General features: G+C 36.2%; 2 protein-coding genes across 3 annotated transcripts; one reads left to right on the top strand and one right to left on the bottom strand.

Annotated features, from left to right (window-relative positions):
- Window positions 1-148: 148 nt before the first annotated feature.
- LOC119989588 (U3 small nucleolar RNA-associated protein 25) lies at window positions 149-13,139 on the top strand. 2 transcript variants are annotated; one of them, XM_038835208.1, is made up of 25 exons: window positions 149-350; window positions 567-680; window positions 1,008-1,134; window positions 1,408-1,499; window positions 1,909-2,092; window positions 4,058-4,202; window positions 4,871-5,006; window positions 5,286-5,386; window positions 5,490-5,621; window positions 6,453-6,533; window positions 7,301-7,503; window positions 7,779-7,851; window positions 7,965-8,024; window positions 8,140-8,178; window positions 8,289-8,377; window positions 8,665-8,729; window positions 9,569-9,615; window positions 10,416-10,475; window positions 11,049-11,120; window positions 11,316-11,345; window positions 11,466-11,560; window positions 11,716-11,821; window positions 12,165-12,227; window positions 12,332-12,403; window positions 12,693-13,139. In XM_038835208.1, exons 1-25 carry the CDS (start codon window positions 323-325, stop codon window positions 12,765-12,767), a joined length of 2,289 nt encoding a protein of 762 aa, XP_038691136.1. In that variant the 5' UTR covers window positions 149-322; the 3' UTR covers window positions 12,768-13,139. The 2 variants fall into 2 exon arrangements, 1 of the variants encoding a protein (XP_038691136.1); XR_005465842.1 differs by lacking the exons at window positions 12,332-12,403; window positions 12,693-13,139 and having other exon boundaries at window positions 11,516-11,560.
- On the bottom strand, window positions 12,963-15,157 carry LOC119989589 (9-cis-epoxycarotenoid dioxygenase NCED1, chloroplastic-like). The gene has a single exon (XM_038835209.1). The coding sequence runs from the start codon at window positions 15,037-15,039 to the stop codon at window positions 13,222-13,224; it is 1,818 nt and encodes a 605-aa protein (XP_038691137.1). The 5' UTR covers window positions 15,040-15,157; the 3' UTR covers window positions 12,963-13,221.
- Window positions 15,158-20,364: the final 5,207 nt, after the last annotated feature.

Below are 20,364 nucleotides of genomic sequence, written 5' to 3'. Positions count from 1 at the left end.
CAAAGCAACTGCTTCTATCCGGCCCAATAGGCAGATGCTTGAAATAGGGCCCATTTAGGTGCGACCCAATTAGGGCCCAATTCGGTAAACCTTTCTGCGAAAAAGCTAACAGTGTTAAACCCCTAGGGTTTAATGGTTTATAGTTCATACCTTCTTGCGTTAACACTTCCTTGAAATTACGGGAGCGAAGTCGGTTAACCTGCAATTTGCTCGTTACGAGCTTCGTCTCCTACCTGTTCATCGCGCAGTTACTAACTCTTCAAGCACTTTCTTGCAAAAATTGTCAAATTAGGTTTTGGAAAAACCGTAATTATTCGTCCGTATGGGGAGAAATTTGTTTGCCAAACGAGGTATCCTAATTAAGCTTCTGTTTGGCTGCTGAGAAAGCCAATAGAATTTGAGTGACTGAGAAAATAATTGTCTATTCGAAATTGAAATCGAGAATTTAGTTTTAATGGTTGTTTCTGCCAGTTTAATAGCCTTTTCTTCTTCAGTTACTGTGTGTTTAATTTGGACGCAATTAATAAGTATCTAGTCGTTTTCTCTTACCAAGCTCTTTCAAGCAGGACTGAAGAGGCACACTGTGCCGGAGAAGAAGAAGTCTATCACGAGCATACCTGTGAAGAAGAATCGGCGCGTTGAAGAAAAGAATGCTCGCGATCCCTCTCCGAGTTCTTCAGGCATGTTAGAATCCTCTTCCTCCCTTGCTCGATGAAGTTTGACACATGTTTATGAAGTTCTTTCTATAGTTGTAATATGAAATTGAAATCACAGATAGACTGGGTCGAGTTTGGTGTTGGCTTTACTAGTTTTTGTGTAAAACATATGGAAGTAAAAACAACTCTACCTGGGTTTTCAGATTGCCAAGTTCATATAGCTTAGATGCCATTCTATTATAAAGTGTTGTTTTGCCCAATTTAAAGTTTGGAAGCTTAATAGAGGATATTGTTTAGATTACCTTTATATTGACTGTTAACGTTTAATTTTTAGTGACTTATTTAATACAGGGGAATCATCAATGGAGACATCAAATGGTGTGGCTCCTGGGGAAGAAGTATATAGAGAGGTGTCTACATATGATAACCTATTAATGGCATTGGGCTCGGAGTCTCTTGTTAATGCATATGGGAAAAGGTAATGATCTTCTCTCAGGGATCAATTAATGAATTAGTTTGTTTCATTTGAAAGGCGCTGGAGCTTCTTGTAGTTGTCTCTAAACACAAGTCATTAATTTTTAAGGTCTGATGCCATATAGTCTGGTTCACTTTCAAATCATGATTTATGTTAACTTTTCTTGGACTTAGTTATTAACTAATAGTTCACTTTCCTTAACAACTATTTGAAAACTTTTGAGTGATTTGTATGTACAGGCTCTGCCTAAAACTTTTTTGTATGCTTTTTGTGTAGAGAATATGAAGAAGGTAAAAGTGATTCGGAAGAAGAAGAAGCTGATGAGTCTGAATCCATCATTGTATCCGAGGAGGATATTAGTGACGCAGGTAGAAAGCATCATTCAGTTTATCTTGAAGTTCAATCCTTAATGACCTTTGTTTTTAAATATTTTTGCCCTACTTATTGAACTAAATCTTGTGCTGTCCTTTTCATAGTTGCTTTTCAACCCCTTTCAGAATGGATGTCTTCATCATTTGATTTTTTTAGGTAGATATTGTTTTGGAGTTTTAAACTCGGATGTTGGCGTGGTTACTTTGTTCAGGCTTAAGACAGTAGGGAATATGCTTTCTTCTTGTTTTAAATATCAGGAAAGAAAATAGATATTTTATATTCTTATGATATAAGTTTCTATTCAAATGTTATTTACAGTCTAATTTAGTTCTCTTTGTAAGCAGTTTTTATTTTCCTTACTAATAAACTTTACTGCCTTATTTTTGAACTCAAATTTTTACTCAGAAACTGATATAGAGTCCCCTAGAAGTCAATCCATTAGAAAAGTGCAAGACCATAGAACAGGTGGCTTTTCCAAGGAGAATGAAGAGGCTGAAACAGAAGATGACCAAGAGGCCTCTGATACTGATCAGGAGCTCGAATTAGGTGCCGGAGGTCAATCTGCTCTTAAGGCATCGGTCTCATTAAGGTATCGTATCCATGGTTTCGTTTTTATCATGCAGTTGAATATCTTTACTTGAATATTCATGTGCAGAAATATGGTTCCTTCACATCACACAAATTCTTAGTTAAGATTGGGCTCATTTTCTCGTATTCATGTGGCTAAATAGTTCCTTCACATGACACGAATTCTTAGTTAAGATTGGGCTCTTTTTCTTGTATCTGGAAGTTTTCTTGTCATTTTGTCTTTGCCGTCTATGAACATTGTTGTCTGCTGTTGCTCATTTTCTCATATTCATGTGGCTAAATAGTTCCTTCACATGACACGAATTCTTAGTTATGACTCTTTTTCTCGTATTTGGAAGTTTTCTTTTGATTTTGTCTTTGCCATATATGAACATTGTTGTCTGCTGTTCTTAATATTGATGATATAACATGTATTAATGACCATGAGTGCCGTATTGTTCCTTTATTGTTGGGCAACATGATTTCTGCCCCTTTCCCCCTGGTAAATTCAAGAGTGTCAAAAAATATCCAAGTTGAAACTTGAAAATATCGTCTTCTTATGAAGAATGGTTCAGAAACATAGGCACTTTTTAGTTAACTCAGGCTTCAGTTAGACATCTCTCAATCGGAAGTTTATCTGCCTTATTGAATATATCTTTTATTGCCTATTGGTAAAATTTAGAAGCATTCGGATAATTTTGTGTTTGACATGTTTTTATGTCAACATCGTGTGTTTAACTGAAGTTCTTGAAACTCAACATGATGATTTTCAGAAAATCTGTAGCTGACCTCTTCCAAAAGTTTTACATAATTGGCAAATAAACTTAAAGCTTACGTCTTATTCTTTAACAAGTAAGATTTATTGAAAATAAAAAAAAAAAAGGAAGAGAACATTAGAAGTACACAAAAGTACTAAGAAACTACAGCTTAATGCTTTTAAAGCTTACGTCTTATTCCTTAACGAGTAAGATTTATTGAAAATATAAAACAAAAAGGAAGAGGAACATTGGAAGTACACAAAAGTACTAAGAAACTACAGCTTAATGCTTTATATGTTAACCAACTCCAACATCAGAGCCTTAAAGTAGACTTTACATGGAATTAAAATTTTCAAAACTAAAATGGTATTTTTTGTAAACATAGAGTGTGTTTGGAAACTATTTCCTTTTTTAGTTTTTAAAAAGGATTTTGAAACAAGTTTTGAAAACAAATTTTGGCCCAATTTGTTGTGACCAAGGCCTATTATTGTTAACCGATGCCCGTTCTAAAAAGGCCCATTCTTATTGAAACCACAAGATTCAAATACAGAAATCTGGGTCATTTTGACCCGGTTCAAGTCAATGCCGGATCTCCGGCCTCCGGTGGCCATTTTGGCCGGTCAAGGCATGGAATGTGTAGTGCTCTGACCGAGCAACCTTTCTGGTGTGGTGGTGACCATTGATGACTCATATAGCATCCAAATCAGGTGTTTGAAGCTACGGTGGGTCTTGACCTTGCGAAGGAATTTCCAGTGGTCACTTTTAACGGCTGGGCTTGGTCGGAAATGGATGGTGGAAGTCCAGAGCTTCATTTCGGTGGTCCGGTGCCCCAAATCGGTGGCCGGACGGAGATGTGGCATGGGAAGGTGGTGGTGCACGGGGAGAGAGGGTAGAGGAGGAGAGATGATGATGATCATTTTGTTTACAAAATTGCCACCGTTCTTTGACTTATTAACCAAAATTTTACAAAACTTGATTTAGTTTTGGTTTTTTTGCTTTTTGAAGACAAAAAGTAGTTTTCAATTTTTGTCAAAACAAGTTAGTAAAAACATGTGCCAAACAAATTTTCATAGTCATTTTTGTCTTCAAAAACAGAAAATTGTTTTGAGAACTCCAACCAAACACACTCATAGCTTTATTTTATCATGAAAATTTTCAATTTTACTTTTGAGGTTCTTGGTGTGTATGCTTCCTGTTCTTGAAGTTCAACGTGACTTTTTCTTTGACAGTTCTTTTTATCAACACTTGGGGTACAAGATGTCAGTAGGAGAGGTTGAAAATTTGTCAAAGAAAAAATGGAAGTACGATTGGGAGATACCTGCTGGTGACATGGCGAAGTGCAAGTGGATGGGAACTGGAGAGCCTTTCCTAAAGGTATCTCTACTATGTTTATACCTTTTGGTCCTATTTTTACTTCTCATTTCTTCATATCTTGCAAAATTCTTTCTCTTTCATATTCCTCCAACAATTATATGGTTGCACCCTTCCTGGTACCTGCAAAATTTGTGAACTACAAAGGGCTAATGCTGAAAAAAGTATGTTTCCTAAAGGGAGAAAGTGTAGAATGGAACGAGAAATTGAACACCTTGAAATAAAAACGTCAAGTTAGAAAATAACGTGTGCAGGAGCACATCTAGTGGGACTTGCTGAAAAGTGAAATGAGAAATTTCCACTCCGAACGTCAATTGCCCTCAAAATTATGGTTTTACTCGTTCCTTAAATCTTCCTTTCCAATTTGCTAGTATCCTACACTAATTTTCTTGGCGTAACTGGGAAGAAATGCGAGATATTCAAATGCAATGGGAAGGTTTTCAAATCCTATCCCTGCACCACAACCCATTATGTGGCGCTGCCCAATTCTCTTGAAAACAGGCAGCCCGCCTCAACCCTAGCTCACCTGTGTTTGGTAATATTACTATATTTCTATGCAACATAATATTTATGAGATTGTATGTTATACAAAGGTTAAATTAAAGTTATTGAAATGCTATTTTTGTTTTCAGTTTTAACAATGCTGATGAGTTTAATGTATGCTTTGTTAGGCTGAGGAGCAGGAAAACAGCATTAGTACTGGCTACGGTCTCAAGCAAAAGTTATATAAGCATTGGTTGGATCTTTACAAAACAGCTGGAGGGGATGATTTTAATTCATCTAAACAAAGATACTTCTTCTCCCTTTGTGAGTGAGCTTATTAATATTGCCAAATGTCATGTGGTCGTGTTGGAAATATACTTTAAAGTCGTTATTTACTTGCCTGGTTTGGTGTAACAGGAACATGATGTTATAATTATGCATTGTCCTGATGGATACTATGCAACTTGTCATTTGTTTGTCATTCATTTGAGAAATCTTTTGCAGTCATTTTATAGTGGATTGATGACCCCAACTTGTTCAGTAGTTGAAATGACCTTCAATCCATATGTGCTTACGTGGCTAACATGGTTCTGATTTTCCTAGGGAACAGCTACCGAGATGTACTGCACTGCAAAAAGAAACCTTTTTATCTTAAAGGCCTGGAAGAAGATTCAAGTATCATGGACTCATACATTATGCATTCTGTGAGTGCATACCCTCATTGTCCAATGGGGAGTTCAATTGCTCTTTGATTGTTAAAATGTGGATTTTGTACCCCCATATTAATCAAAAGAGTATATCATGCAGCTAAATCACATCTTCAGGACTAGAGATCTTGTGACAAAGAATGATGCTAAAGAGTCCAAACATCAAGATGGTGGTAAAAAGGAAATACTGACTGGTGACAGTTTTCTTGATCGTGGATTTACTCGTCCTAAGGTAGTGTTCAGTGCTTTCTTATTTGGTGATTCCTGTGCCAACTGCATTTGGACATAGCGGGAAAGCTTTGCATTTAATATAGAAACTTTAATTGGATCTTTCTATATATTTGGCTTTCCATATGGCTGTTTAATTTATGTATTTGCACGTATCATTTGTTTTGTTATCTCTTATTAAAACCTGTAATAGTATGTTGCTAGTTATCTGGTAAAGTTTAGGAACATAATGTTTTGATACACTTGATAGACGTTACTCTGTACATCAAAAGTTATAATTGCTGATTCTTAACCCAGTCAAGAATTAATAACGAATCGGAGTTATAATGGTCATGACTCATGAGGTCTTGATTTGCATGAGGTCTGAAATAATCTGCTTGGAAAATTAGGAGGCTCTTTTTAGTTTTACTCAGTTGCTTTATTGATATGGGCAGTATCGATTTTCAAGCATCAGCTAACTATGACATACCTTGTCAAATTTACCATTACTTCTAAGTTGTCATATTTGCTGTACTTTTCTGATGTTGTAACAATACAATACATTTGAATTGTATTAGTTTCTTGTTTCATATCAGTTGTTTTTACCCCAACTTAGCTGTAGAGATAAGCATGTGAACTATGCTAGTCACATTTGGCTAAAAGTTCATTCTGGATGCCTTACTGCAGCAGAAATACTTCAGATGATCGACTTGTTACTGTTTCTTTCACACTCAAACTTTCCTCCTCCATGAGGATTATGTTGTCCATGTGTCCAACTATAAGAAATATTTCAGTCTATCTTTTTAAATGTTCGTTTTTTGTCTTGCTGCTCATATGTATGTGTTGTGTCCTCCAGGTTCTGATATTATTGCCTATTAAAAGCATTGCATTCCGAGTAGTTAAGAGGCTAATTCAGCTCACTCCTACATCTTACAAGGTAATATATCTCTTTTTTTAATGATAAATAGAAGCATCATTTAAATTTTCTATGGAGTTGGCTACTTTTTTTGAGATTATTTCCATGTTGCATATCCTTGGCTATTTTCATCGATATTAGGCTGATGGAAACTTTGTGGAAATTTATACAACAGAAGCAGCTCTAACCTTAAGGTCTAGATTAATTGCAATCAGCAAGAATTATTATTGAAGAACAAGGAGATGCCATTGGCAACATATGGTGTTGTTTGTCATCCAGCTCTTAAGGATTTTATTTCTCCACCCTATCAAAGGCCCACAATGAACTTCAACTTGATATTCTGCAGTAAAATAAATTGTTTTTGACCTATACCCCCTCTTGAACCTTCCACCAACTGCCTTTTTGCTATCCAAAATATCTTTACCTGGTTCACACCGGTATAGAGAAAAATGACTGCAAAGCTTTGAGGAATTGAACGGCGTGACTCGTGAGAGCCAATGATCCACAGTATCCCAGTCAGTTCTGCTCATGAGACACCGAAATTCCTCTGCCTTTTCAAAACTTGGTTTTTGAAAATAAGTTGGGCTATATACATTGACCTTTTTTGGTGGCCTGCAATGAAAGGCTAATATTCCTTGCGAGCAGCATTGTTTGTACACTGTTGCATTTTGTAGTGTTTTGTCTTTCTTCTAGTTTTTTCTGCAATTGCATTTCAAATTGTCTACAGAAGAGGACTAAATGTTGTTAACACTTTCTAATTTCCTTTGTTATCTTCTCGGTCTTCACAGGTTAATGTGGAACACAGTGACCGTTTTTCTGACGAGTTTGGACCTGAAGATGTTGAAGACGATCAAGCCATGAGCAAGATGGCCCAAAATGGGCATAACATTGGAAATTCAAAATCTCAGAAGACTTCAAAACCTTCTGATTTTCAAGCTCTTTTTGGTGGGAATGATGACGACGACTTTATGGTTGGTATCAAGTTTACTAGGTAAATTGTTTGCTTTTTCAATGATTGTCCTTTCAGTTCTTTTGACAGCCAGAGAACCATCAGAAGTTTCTGTTCATGGTTTGTTTGTAAGAATTTCATCCCTTTCTTTTTCACGCAATTGGAGGTGTTTAAGACAGTTCCTTATGTAATGGTATGATATGTAGACATAGGGTTCTTAATGAAATGAGGGATTGATAGAGGATAATAAATTTTTGAGGATAGTAAATCTTTTATCTACAGCCTTAATTTTCACCTTTTTTTTTTTTTTTTGTTAGGAGGAGCACAAAGTTGTACAGTGATTTCTATTCATCAGACATGATAGTTGCTTCTCCTATCTGTTTACACAGAGTAAGTACCCTTTTGTTCATACTTCCGATTACTTTGTTTCCATTTGTTTGAGTAGGGACTGACAATAATTGCAGTAGATAATAAAAATTTGATGATTCTTTGATGTTTTTAAGAAAATTGAGATTTCGGAGGTTGATAAGGAAAAAGATGTGGATTATCTTTCTTCTATAGAGGTACTTCAGTTTACTTAAATGTCATTTTTGGGGAATGCCATCGTAGGGTATTTTCATTTTCTTTTGTTATATCCTTTCCTCTAATGGTGAGAGTACATCTATTTGTTATGAGCAGGTTCTCATCATAGATCATGCAGATATTCTAGCAATGCAGGTACATTGTGTTTTGCTTGAATTGTGCCTTTTGCAATATTTCTGTAGTGAAATTTCAGAACTCGGGAGACCATTTTTTTGTTTGTCACTCACCTTGTGAACTACATGCAGAACTGGTCTTTCCTCACTTCAGTTGTTGAACATCTAAACCGCATACCTTCTAAGCAGCATGGAACTGATATTATGCGCATTAGACCATGGTACTTTCCTATTTGTTTTCTCCAGCTTAACCCACAAGCATAATGAACTCTTTCCATTAACTTGGTTGTTGTAAAAGTTTTTTGGACAGTGTGGAAGATGCTTTTAAAATAAAGGATTTTGACAATTTCTCTCTACCATAAGTTATAAATTGAGATGAGTAGAAGAGTGTACTAGAAGTATTTGAAAAGAATTATAAAGAAAGATACGTATTACATAAAGTCAGAGTGCATGTGATTGAGTACATTGTTAAAACAACTGATTCCTAAAAATTGTTTTTCATGTTTAGGTATCTGGATGGATATGCAAAATATTATCGCCAGACAATAATTTTAAGTTATCATTTAAACCCAGGTATCAGTGTTCTGTTATTTCTTGTGATCTATGTGCTTGTCAAAATTTAGCCTTTGTTTAATTTGAGCATCCTTCCACATTTTTTTTACTGAAAAAGGAATTTTATAATGGCACCCAGTGACTCAGGAGGTGCCAACAAGAAATTACAGAGAGGCAATGTCAATAGCCTCTGGCTGATTGATGTAAGAGCCATATTGGAGCTTTAAGACATTAATGCAGTTTACAAGGAATCCCTCTAAGGAGCGCATCCTTTTGCATTTAGCTTGACTAGATTTAGGCTGCAAATTAGATGGGTGTATTGGGCATTTCTTCACTGTGGTATTTGGTGCTAATTGATAGCAGAAATAATTGTTAGCCATTTTATAGTTATACCTAAAAAAAGTAAAGGTTAAAATCTCCCGCAGTGGAGGCAGTGGGTCGAGAAAGGCTATTTCTAGGATTTAAACCTTTGAGGCTGTGACCCCTCAGATAAACAAACTTTGCCACTGGGCCACCTTATTTTATAGTTATACATTATGCAAGACAAGACAGTCTGATTAATTGTTTATGCCTTTCTCGGGGTATTAATTAACTTTCTTCCTAATTTGAAAATTATCAAGCAATTATTGAACTTTTAGATTTTTAAAGTTTTGAAGCTCTGCTAGTTTATTTTTTCAATTTTATGCCTGAGGTGACGCCATCACCCTTTAATACTTTTATTCATTGATGATGATTTTGCATTGGTCTATTAGGTGGTTGTATGCATGCTGAAGTACAGCTGGGTACATATCACCTTGTAGTACACCAATACTAATTTCACATGATGAGTAAATACTCTGCTCGTACTTTTTTTGTTCCAGAAATGAATGCTCTGTTCAATCACCATTGTGTTAACTATAAAGGCAAGGTGTGTTTTCCTTCATCCTTTTCTTTCCCAAACTCTACATTTTTTTATTGCGGGAGATGCATTTGAGTTCTGTATTATTAATGCTTGTTCTGCATTTCCTTATGGCTTAATAACTCGCACTCGATTGGGAAGAGGTGGAGGGAAGATGTGAGGATATAAATGATAGATCTTTTCAAAAAGAGAATACAAATAATAGGTCTACGCCCTTATGATGTATCAGTTAATCTTAGTTTATGGATATAAAAATATAAGTTTGAGCAGTACATCATACTGCCTTAGCTATGTATCTAAGAGGGAAGGATTCCCTGTGGGCGAAGAGAGGGCTGGAAGTTGAAGACTGGTCTAGATGCTAGTCTTTGATTTTACTTGGGTGGCTGTCCTTGCTGGTAGTGGATGTACTGTCATTTTTCATTCTCCGCCCCAAGAAACAAACCCTGTTTTATCTTTCATGTTACTTGAGCACTGCTGAAGTTTCAACTGCTTTTCGTTTTGTTGAAGGTGCTAAGAAGTAAGAACGGTCCTATATATGTGGGGTCAGGGAGGACTATTATTTTTCCCTTTCTGTTATTGCGTCTTCTTTACCCTTTTTTAAACTTCTACTTAACTTGAAGACTGAATAAACTATTGAAAAGGTTTTAGTTTACTATCTTATGGTGAATCAAATGCCTCGAAATATGCAGTTGCCTGCAAGGAATATTGCACAAACTTAATCAATCTTTGTATCTAGGTATCTAACTGAAGCATTCTATTTGTTTACAAGGATTTTTCTGTGATATTCATTCATTTAAAGATATCAATAGGTGAAGTTGGTGTGCAAGTACAAAGGTGTTCTTCCAAAAGTACTCATCCAAGTACCGCAGGTATGTCTGGCTGGCTTTGTTTGTCCCCTGCTTGAATTGTATTGCCACGATAATGATATGTTGATTGCATATGCTGTAAACTCGGTAAGCCTTTGGTACGAATATGGAATACCAAGTGGTGTTTTTTTTTTCTCTTTTTTGTTGCTATCTTGCATCTGGCATCCTAGCAGTTGCAGCCCCAAGCATCTAACTCAGAAAAAGCCAAAGGAATTCTGGAGATGGGAATTTTAAATAGTGTGTACTTAAATGTTGTTGGGTTGCTCAATTACTAATATTTCTTTTTCTTAACAAAACCAGCAACAAGCTGGACTTCTTCAATGAAATGGAAAATGCTCCTAGAAGATTATTTTTGAAATTAGAAAAATTATAGGCTACTTATGTTGACTTACCAGTGCCTCAGGAACATGCTATATGTACTTCCAATCAAAAAACATGAATGTTGGGATCTCTTAATATATCATCCAATTGGTTTCGTGTATTACCATGCAATTTTGTCTTATATCCTGTTAAAAATTTAGGAATTTTATAGTTATATTTTATGTTAATTCATTTTCTAATTAATTAATGCTACAGATCTATTGTCGATTTGATGCGGCCTCAGTGGCAGATGCCGATGATGCCCGTTTGGATTATTTTGTTAAGAAGGTTTTGTTTGGTCCTTATTTTCATTTTATTGTGCACATAAATTAATTAAATGCACTTACTTTTAATTTATTGTTTATGCACACTTTTATAAGTGCATGCAATCTTTTTAAATATTATACACGTTATATGAAATCAAACTTTTTTTTACTGGTAGTTTAACCTCGAGATAAGATATTTGTACTTTTTCATATGTAGGTGTTTCCAAAGATAAAAGATTCTATTCAGGTAACTATTTTTGTCCAAAGATACGATTAATTACGTAGTAGTGTGGTACCTCAGCTGCGCTATGGTTGTGGCTTTGTGATTCTTTATTAAATTTTATAAATCTGCTTTTCTTTAATGTAGGGTGGGATTATGCTGTTCATTAGTACTTACTTTGAATATGTTCGGATTAGGAATTTTCTCAAGTCACAAGGAGAGTCCTTCTGTTTGCTTGGAGAGTAAGCAGCTGTCTTTCATCTTCTGTTTATTCTCTGTCCAATGAGTCAAGCCATCCCCCCAACCCCACCTTTCTCTCTTTTCTCCTATGAAAACCTTAAAAACAATTTCTAATTTTTGGTTGCACCTTTAATCCCAACATTATCTCCCTATTTAGCTATGCAAAAGCTGCTGATATATCGCGAGCTCGGGTCTGGTTCTTTGAGGGAAAGCGGAAGATCATGCTCTGCACAGAGAGATTTCATTTTTACTTCAGATACAAGGTGAGAAGAATGGTGTCCTTTCCGTGCCTTCGAAAATATTTACTGTTTTAGTAGCATAGTGTGTAGAGTTAATATGCTCAACCTGCCAGATTAATGCAGAACAGAGTTAACAGATATGTAAGACAATAATTATATTTTACTTTCTCGGTGTTATGTTTGCATAGATTGCTCTGGTATAAAGGCCAATTTGCATGTTTTGTAATGCATAATTTGCTTTGGTTTTCTGGAAGCTGATCTGTATCACACAGTGTTTCGATTTTAAATTAGTTTTTTTGAATGATTGAATTAGTTTTCTCAGTTCATGCAAAATGTTGATTAATCTGTTTATTTTCCTTGTGAGCAGATTCGTGGTATTAAAAATTTGATCATCTATTCACTACCTGAGAGGAAAAGGTTTTACCCTGAGGTAAGCATGATTTTGCATCGTCTCTCAGTCAGCTCATCTTATAGCCATTTGATCACTGCTTTCGAATTTAAATATTATTCATGAGATGCATCCTCTTCTCGCAGATTGTTAATATGCTTGAAGGGTCCCATGAAATGACATGTACTGTGCTTTTTTCTCGCTTTGATCTGCTCCGGGTAATAATACAATCTTATCTGCCATTTTTTTTAGTTGGGTCTATGTTCTGTGTACCTTTTAACTTTAACTGCAATTTCCCCATCCATGACTACCGGATTCTTGTACATCCTGATGGTAAATACACAACAATTATGGGTTTTGACAGAACTCTCGTGGATGCTTACAATATGACATTAGTTTTTGGTTCTCATTGATATCTTTCTTTTTCATTATTCTTGTGATTCTTGAGTTGCTTCTTGTGAGATGTTAGTGAAAAAGGTTAACTATGATCTCTTTGCAATGTTTTAGCTTGAGAGAATTGTTGGAACTGATCATGCAAGAAAGATGATCAAATCAGAGAAGCATGTCTTTACCTTCTGTTAAGATTTCCTCCAGAATCAACAAGTCCAGCATGGTGGAGTGGAGTTCCAAAACTGAAGGATTGTGCAACAGTGGTAGGGAACATGGCTTGTCGTAAATTTAGTAGCATTTCTGCAATTTTTTACTTGGTTATTTTGAAATCATCTAGCATTTCTGCAATTATTTACTTGGTTATTTTGAAATCATCTAATTATGACATTCTTGTATAGCACATGAAACCATACCATAGTGCAGATCCATAAATCACATAATTTTTGAGTGAGAATAAGCAGAGACCAGCTGAGCTTCATTTCTACCTACACCCACAAAGCTACAAGCTGGGTCTCTCAAAACCTCTCACTTCAAAATAACAAACCAAACTATATTCAAAAAAAATAAAATCAACAGAGGAGATTCCGGGGACCTGTATATACATAACCATCCCTCTGGCAATACCTCCTCTGCATGATATTGTAATCTATTTCTGCTTCTGCAATTCTTTTGCACCAATGAAGGTACCATGGAAACCATATGGAACTCTAGATGGAAGCTTAATACTAGCTTCCATCTCCAATGTCATCGCATTCACGATTTGCAGCTCCGATTTGCACTCTTTCTCGTCGTGCACGAATGCCAAAATGTACCCATGATCCTCCCTGTCCGAATTATTGGCACTTCTAGGAAGAAACAAGGGCTCTCCTCCGAACTTTTCTTCTCCATATATATACTTGGTTGTTTCACCTGTAGCAAGATCCACTTTTGCGAAACCGGACACTTTAGGCCACGGCTCGGCGAGGGCCAAGTAGGCGAACTTGGTCTTTCTACCGAGCAAGTTTCGGTTCACCATTCCGGCCTCCAGATTGACTTGTTCAGGACTTGAAAGGATCGGGCGTCGGGTGGACTTTCCTGTCTTGAGGTTTAGCCGAATCTCGGATAAAACACTCTTTAAGCTCTCGTCGGTTTCGTTGAAAATGGAGTCGGGAGGAGTCATACATGATCCGATCACGACAATCTCGTCATTCTCCGGCTCCTCCCACGCATTCCATAGATGAAAACAGAAACAATCAGGAGCTTCAACCCACTTGATCTTAGAACCGTCAATCGCTTTCTTGTCTAGGACACCAACCCTTGCAATCTTGTTCTTGTCATATACAACAGGAGACCCGCCACGAATCATTTCCGGTAGCTTGAACACCACCTGCTGATCGGGGATCACAATAAAATTCTCTGTAATCGCGAAATCGTGAATCATCGTCGGTTGATCCACCGGGATTTCCACATCAGGAGATTTAGTTCCATTTGGGGAGACTTTGAAATATTTCAAGTACGGTTTTTGTACAACATTGTAGCTCAAAGCGAATAGTTCGCCGGATACCGGGTCGATTTTAGGGTGGGCAATCATGGTCGATTTAAGCTGTCCATCGAAATCATACCGACCGACGGTCTTGAGGTCGCCGGAGGGAAGAACTTGAACATGGTAAGGCAAATCGTCCTCAGACATCGCTAGGAGACGATTGTCGAAGTAGACGAGTCCGGCGTTAGCGACACCAGTTCCGTGGGTGGGGTCAACTAACCCGAATAGTCCGCGAGCGTAGAACAACGCAAGCCTTGCTATCCCAGAGTGTCCATGGAGTTCACCAATGGCTTTTGGGAACACTGGACGGCCCAATTCACGCTCCTGAACCAGACGGTTCGTTTCGGTGAAACGGCAAGCATAGCTCGCAGATCCGTTTTCGAGCCGGACAGAGTGGATCATGCCGTCTCCGTCGAATAAGTGGTGACCGGCGACCGGTTCGTGAAGTGGGTTCGCACCGTTCCGTACATATACACCTTGAATACATTCTGGGATTTTCCCAACCACCGGTAACTTGCCTCTGACGGGTTGTTCAGGCACGGGAGCAAAATTGCCAGCGATTTGGACAAGAGGATCGGCAGTTTTGGGGAGCGGGTGTTGTTGTTCTTTAGAAATCAAAGTTCCTTCAACAACATCGAAAGCCATAGCAGCCACTCTCTGCAACAAGTTCCATTGTTGTGGATTTTGAACTTTATCAGTCGAAGGAGCAGAGATAGTGGAAGTTGATGGTGTATATGCTGCTGGGGACTGTTTGGGTAAATGGAGAATTGAAGGTGTTTGTAGAGAACAAAAAGTGACTTTGTTGGGCTTTCTTATGGGCCTGGAGCCCAAGCCCACCAATGAATTAGAAGAATAGTGTGAAAAAGAAGAAGATGATGATGACAATTTTTTAGGTTGAATCCAAGTATTTGTTGCTGTTGCTGCTGCTGCTGAAGTAGGCATTGTTCTCTATTTTGGCAAAGACGATGGTGTATTGAAGTGAGGATTGATTTGCTCTGAAGAGTAATGGTTCTTGTTTGTTTTTGGGTTTGGTGTAGCTTGTTTGGGTTATTGAGAGAGAGAGGATATGTATATATAGAAAGAGAATAGAGAAGGGTGGGGATCTACCACAAGCATGTAAGAGAAGACCACGTGTAACATTTACTAGGAAAGGATATATTTTTTAAAATAAAAATAGAGAGATATTCTAGAAAGAGGGAAAGAAAGTTCGTTAAATTTAGAACAATGACACGTGTATTAATAAATAAAAATATTAATATTAATAAAAAAAAGGTGATTGTGTGTGTGTGTCCTTATTGGCGCATTATGATTATGAGGGGGAATGAGAAAAAGCAAGTATAATTGTGAGAGTGAGAGAGACTTTAGGTGAAGGTGCAATGGACACGTCGAACCCCGCGTTGTTTCCTCTAAAGATAAAGAAAGGGACTGTTCTGTTTGACTACACGTGCCCTTCTCACACGTTGTGTGCCGCTGCTTTGCCTTTCAAGTTTCACTCCTGAATGAATATCTCGGGGACATCAATCATGCTCTACCCCACCCGTTTTCTTTCTTTCTTTCTTTGTTTTTTTTTTGAAGACTTGCTCTTTGCATAGATAAGAATGTTTAGTTCTTTGATTTTATGGATTCAATTTTACTACGTCCTATAAAATTAATTCTTGACGGAGAAATTAATTTGTCTAATGTTAACTCTTCGTATTTTCACAATAACTATAGGCTTTCTAAACATTCATTTATACCTTCTTTTTTTTTTGATAATCGAAGAACTACCCAACCCAACATATCCTTTTGATAGTTGAGTGGTCGTAAATCTTGAGTTGTCAAAACATCCCACACACTATGTTGGCTACAAGTACGATTATGCTGAAGCCCATGGGGTAGAGGTCCAAAAGTGGAACAATCCCACAAAACCAATATTCCACAATGAAATCTCTCTACTAATTAGTTCGAACTCTTAATCTAGAGTATCGTATGCCCTAAGTCGATAAATAATCAATTAGATTATCACGAAGTGGTTTTGTCCAATTATACACACCTTCAACATCAAATAAAGGTGTTCACATGATTTGAGTTGGTAAGTTCATGTTTCTTCAGTAGTAGTAGTAGTTGTTCTTATATATGTTGGAAAATGTTCACCGAAACATGTGTACTCAAAATTTCATGGTGTTCAGATTATATCATTAATTAATATCCCGCATTCTAAAAGTTTCCGTTTCTTGGGAAAGTACTGAATTTGGTTTACTAGGTCCTATGCCTACCAGGTGTACTATAAAGAACACACACTCACCTATATCAAACCTATACGATATAGTACTATTATTATCCGATTCTCTTACATACACGTATCGTTTGATGGTACTTAGACTCAATGAAAAGGCTTTGAATTATGTGTGAGAGATTGTGAGTCTTTACTTATAAACAACATGATTTGGAGTTCTTCAAACGATAAGGATTATAGTCTTGACACCATTCAAGAATACATACATATATATATATTAAACAAAAATATTTATAAATTTATTACAATTATTTTACAGGTTAGGATTCATTGGTTTCATATATTAATTGTTTATCAACTGACTTGCCACTCATGATCTACACATATAACAACCATATCAGACCTTCATGTTCTTTCAAAATAAATAATTCATTTATTATTTTAATATAAAAATATATAGGTAGCTTAAGATTGGTATGGTCAATGTCATGGATGACCATATATATATACAACCAAAGAAGGAACAATATGTTATGAATACACTGAATAATATTCAAAGGAAAAGTAATTGACGATTTGATAAATATGATATCTTCTTCAATTCAACATAATATTTTTTTTAAAAAAATAGACTATTAAAAACATTAATTCAAATTAAGATATATATAGATCTTCATTCATGTCTTGAATGGTGACGTGGACGCACTTGTTGTTGATCGGCTCAATATTTTTTAATTTGTTAAGTGTGTACACAAGAAAAGATTGGGAATTATCTGGTGAATGCAATGTTCGTTAGCAATTCAAAAGGGGGCAATGGAGAAGATTCAGTCTGCGATTCTCCGTCTGAATGAGAACAACAATGTGATTGAAGAAACTAAGAATTCGCGAGGGGTTTTATATAATCTCCTGTTTCTATATTGTCCTAAGACTTCTAATAATGTTTCCCATTGTGTTGCAAAATTTGCTCTAAGTTACTCCAATCTGGGTATATAGATTGCGTCATATGATTCATGTTGGCGCCAGGATGCTGCAATGACAGATCATTTGATAAATATTGATTCTTAATAATATACAGTTCTTCCTCATAAGAAAAGATTGAGAATTTAACATTGCTTCTTCCAAAACTTTTGCTATCTTTTAAGTTTCTCTGTGTTTAATTAAATAATTAATTAATTTAGAAAACTTAGTTTGGCTAAGATGATATTATTTATGTATTTTTTTTGTAGTGATGAATCATCAAAACATTTGCGTCGGCAGGTCATTGATATTATAATATTCTGCTAAGCCAATGTCATGGATGACGCAGCACATAATTAGGTACACTTGGGAAGCTAGATTATTAGTATAGAAGAACAGAAAATTAAGGGGAAAAAATCCACATGCACTTATAATTAAGGTTCTAGATTAAAGTTACTTCAAATTTATAGGAAAATAATTGACTAAGCTAGGTGGGATATACCCTTAAATCAAGGGGAGGAATGTGATTATACATAGATTATTAAGGCCCGTGATCCACGATAAGTGCAAGAATCATATGATTAGTACTTTAATTATGAGGCCGACACCGGCTCTATCACGTTATTAGCAATTAATTAACAATTGCTAATATCAACCGCCATTATAATTGAGTCTTTGAAAGCAAACTCTAATTGTTAAATTGGGAGATATGTCCTGTTACAATCCAATCACCAAATGTTTAAAGGTCCCAATTTGGTCATCCATTTTGAATTGTAAGCTGATGACGTTCAAAACTTGTTCAATTCTGTCGATGCATCATGTGGCTGGACTAGCTGTAGAGAAGTGCCTTTTCAACCGTGCATAGATGATCTCCACAAGAAAAAAAAAAAGAGTTATGGAGTCCCCGAGGTGAATCTACAGGAAGGACGCTTCTACGTTCAAGTCAATTGAAATGCTCAATGCTCTTACTTCTACCAAACAAAAACTTAGAGTTCAATATCGTTCACCTGTCGCGGAAAACCCCCTTTTTATATGAGTCCGAATAGTAAGTGAATCGCTTCATGATTTATTTCTTAATAGGACTATGTTCCCTGGTTCCTTCTGATGTCTGGTTACCTGGGATTTGCGAGGTGATACACTGTTCAGTTTAGTACCAAAATGTCTTTAGATCGGTCATATTGGTAGGGTGCAACTACTCAGTATCGTTTGCTCAGCTTGGCACCTCATATTTGCTTTGGTCGATAGCTTGATGGAGTCACGTGTCGTCACTCTGGTGGATGATATTTTTGGCATAATCATAAGCCCTTATATTATCTTATTTTAGATATTATTTGTGATTTGCGTTAATTTTTAATTTTTTTTGGGTTCTCGTAACTTTCTAGAATAAAAAGCTGAAATTGAAGAGGTGTAAGTTGAATATATGTGACTTTTCTTGTTTTATTAGTTGTGCCCATTTAAAATGCACATACATTATGCCTTATTTAATTATATTTTTATTAATTAGATCATATTAGATCATTATTATTGTTTATGAAGATACATAATATAATATAGATGATTTTTAAAGATATTTTCGTGTGTTTGTCTTCTTTTAGACATAAAGCAAATTAATTAAATGCATACATTATTGTTAGATATTTTTGTGTTGGACCTTAATGTAATTTCGTAGATGAGAACAATTTGACATAGTGGAGAGAATAGCATGGAATTTTGGTTTCTCCATTAGTCATTTAAGAATATCCATAAAACAATTGGACCAACCGACTTCACCAGAAAAAACTTCCTACTGCCTAACTTACACCGGCCTAATAATTAACCTAACTTTAGTACTAATATGTCAATCAAATAAAAAATTATCAAGATAGCAGCAATGGGTATCTCTGATCGATGGGTTGGACGAATTCATAGGCTCCACATGTCTCACATAATACACATGCAATTCAACAGTTCAACTGTGATAATTGGGATACCAATTATTGGGATCCCTATCATAATTCATAATCGTCAATCCCCATTAATTAAGTGTGCATGACACCAAGAAAGCAATTTTTAGAGAACCAAACTTTAATTTGCATGTTATTGGCGGTGGCTCATACACATTTTGTTCTCGGATTTGAAACTATTTGCTACGTCTTTGAGAATCATAACTCGTGTTTGAGAGTAGAGTATGGGTGTAGGTTTTGCTAGAGATGCCCGCCTTATGAGAAGAGACATTTATTATGGATAAAATAAAAGAAAATTTATTTAAATTTGTACAATATTTTAACTTGTAAATGAAATGAAGTTCCTATTTTTTGGTTTGCCAGCACACTAGCCGATTTTGACAGGCTTTGATAATTGAGACAAATTGCCAATGAGGTTTCCTCGTCACTACATACAAGTTAAGTTTAAACACATGGACACTTTTCCTCAATGAATGGGAGAGAAATAATAGTGAGAGAATAGAAGAAGAAGTTTTCTTCTTACATGGATTCCAATTGGTTTAATGTTAGCCGTTCATGTGTCAACTCATTGTTGCCGTGTGTGTGTATATATAGATATATGCATGATTGATGTTACAGTACTAGTGTCCATATCATATGGGAGCTTACATGGAAACTCCACTAAATTGCCACTTATGCAAGTAATTGTTAGTCCCCAATACTAGTTGCTATCTATCTTAAGAATACTAAGTGATCGTACCCAAAACTCAATTAGGATTCATATACCAAGCCCTACAAATAGGTAAATACACCTTCATCCCCAATAAAGGGTAAACAACATCTGTGCACAAGGCTCTCGTAGTTGACGGAATCGAAAACTAGCAAGATTGGCAGAATAGAAAACTAGCAAGATGTACGCAGACCTTATCTTTACCCCACAATATATTTGGAGAGATTATTTTCATGAATTAAACATACGACTTCTAAATTACACCTTTACAACTCTACCACTGAGTTACATGTTCGCTTGTCCTCATCCTCCCCAATCCTTCCAAATAAAAACCCATATCCCATCCTTGATGAGAATCGAATCTAGGACCTCATGAGGAGTAGCAGCCCACTAATGGATATTCTTAAGTTTCAAGATTTAGGGTTCATGTAAAGTTTAGGGTT

The sequence above is a fragment of the Tripterygium wilfordii genome, chromosome 21, assembly GCF_013401445.1.
Source record: "Tripterygium wilfordii isolate XIE 37 chromosome 21, ASM1340144v1, whole genome shotgun sequence".
Taxonomy (NCBI): domain Eukaryota; kingdom Viridiplantae; phylum Streptophyta; class Magnoliopsida; order Celastrales; family Celastraceae; genus Tripterygium; species Tripterygium wilfordii.
This window is presented reverse-complemented; position numbering and strand designations above follow the sequence as displayed.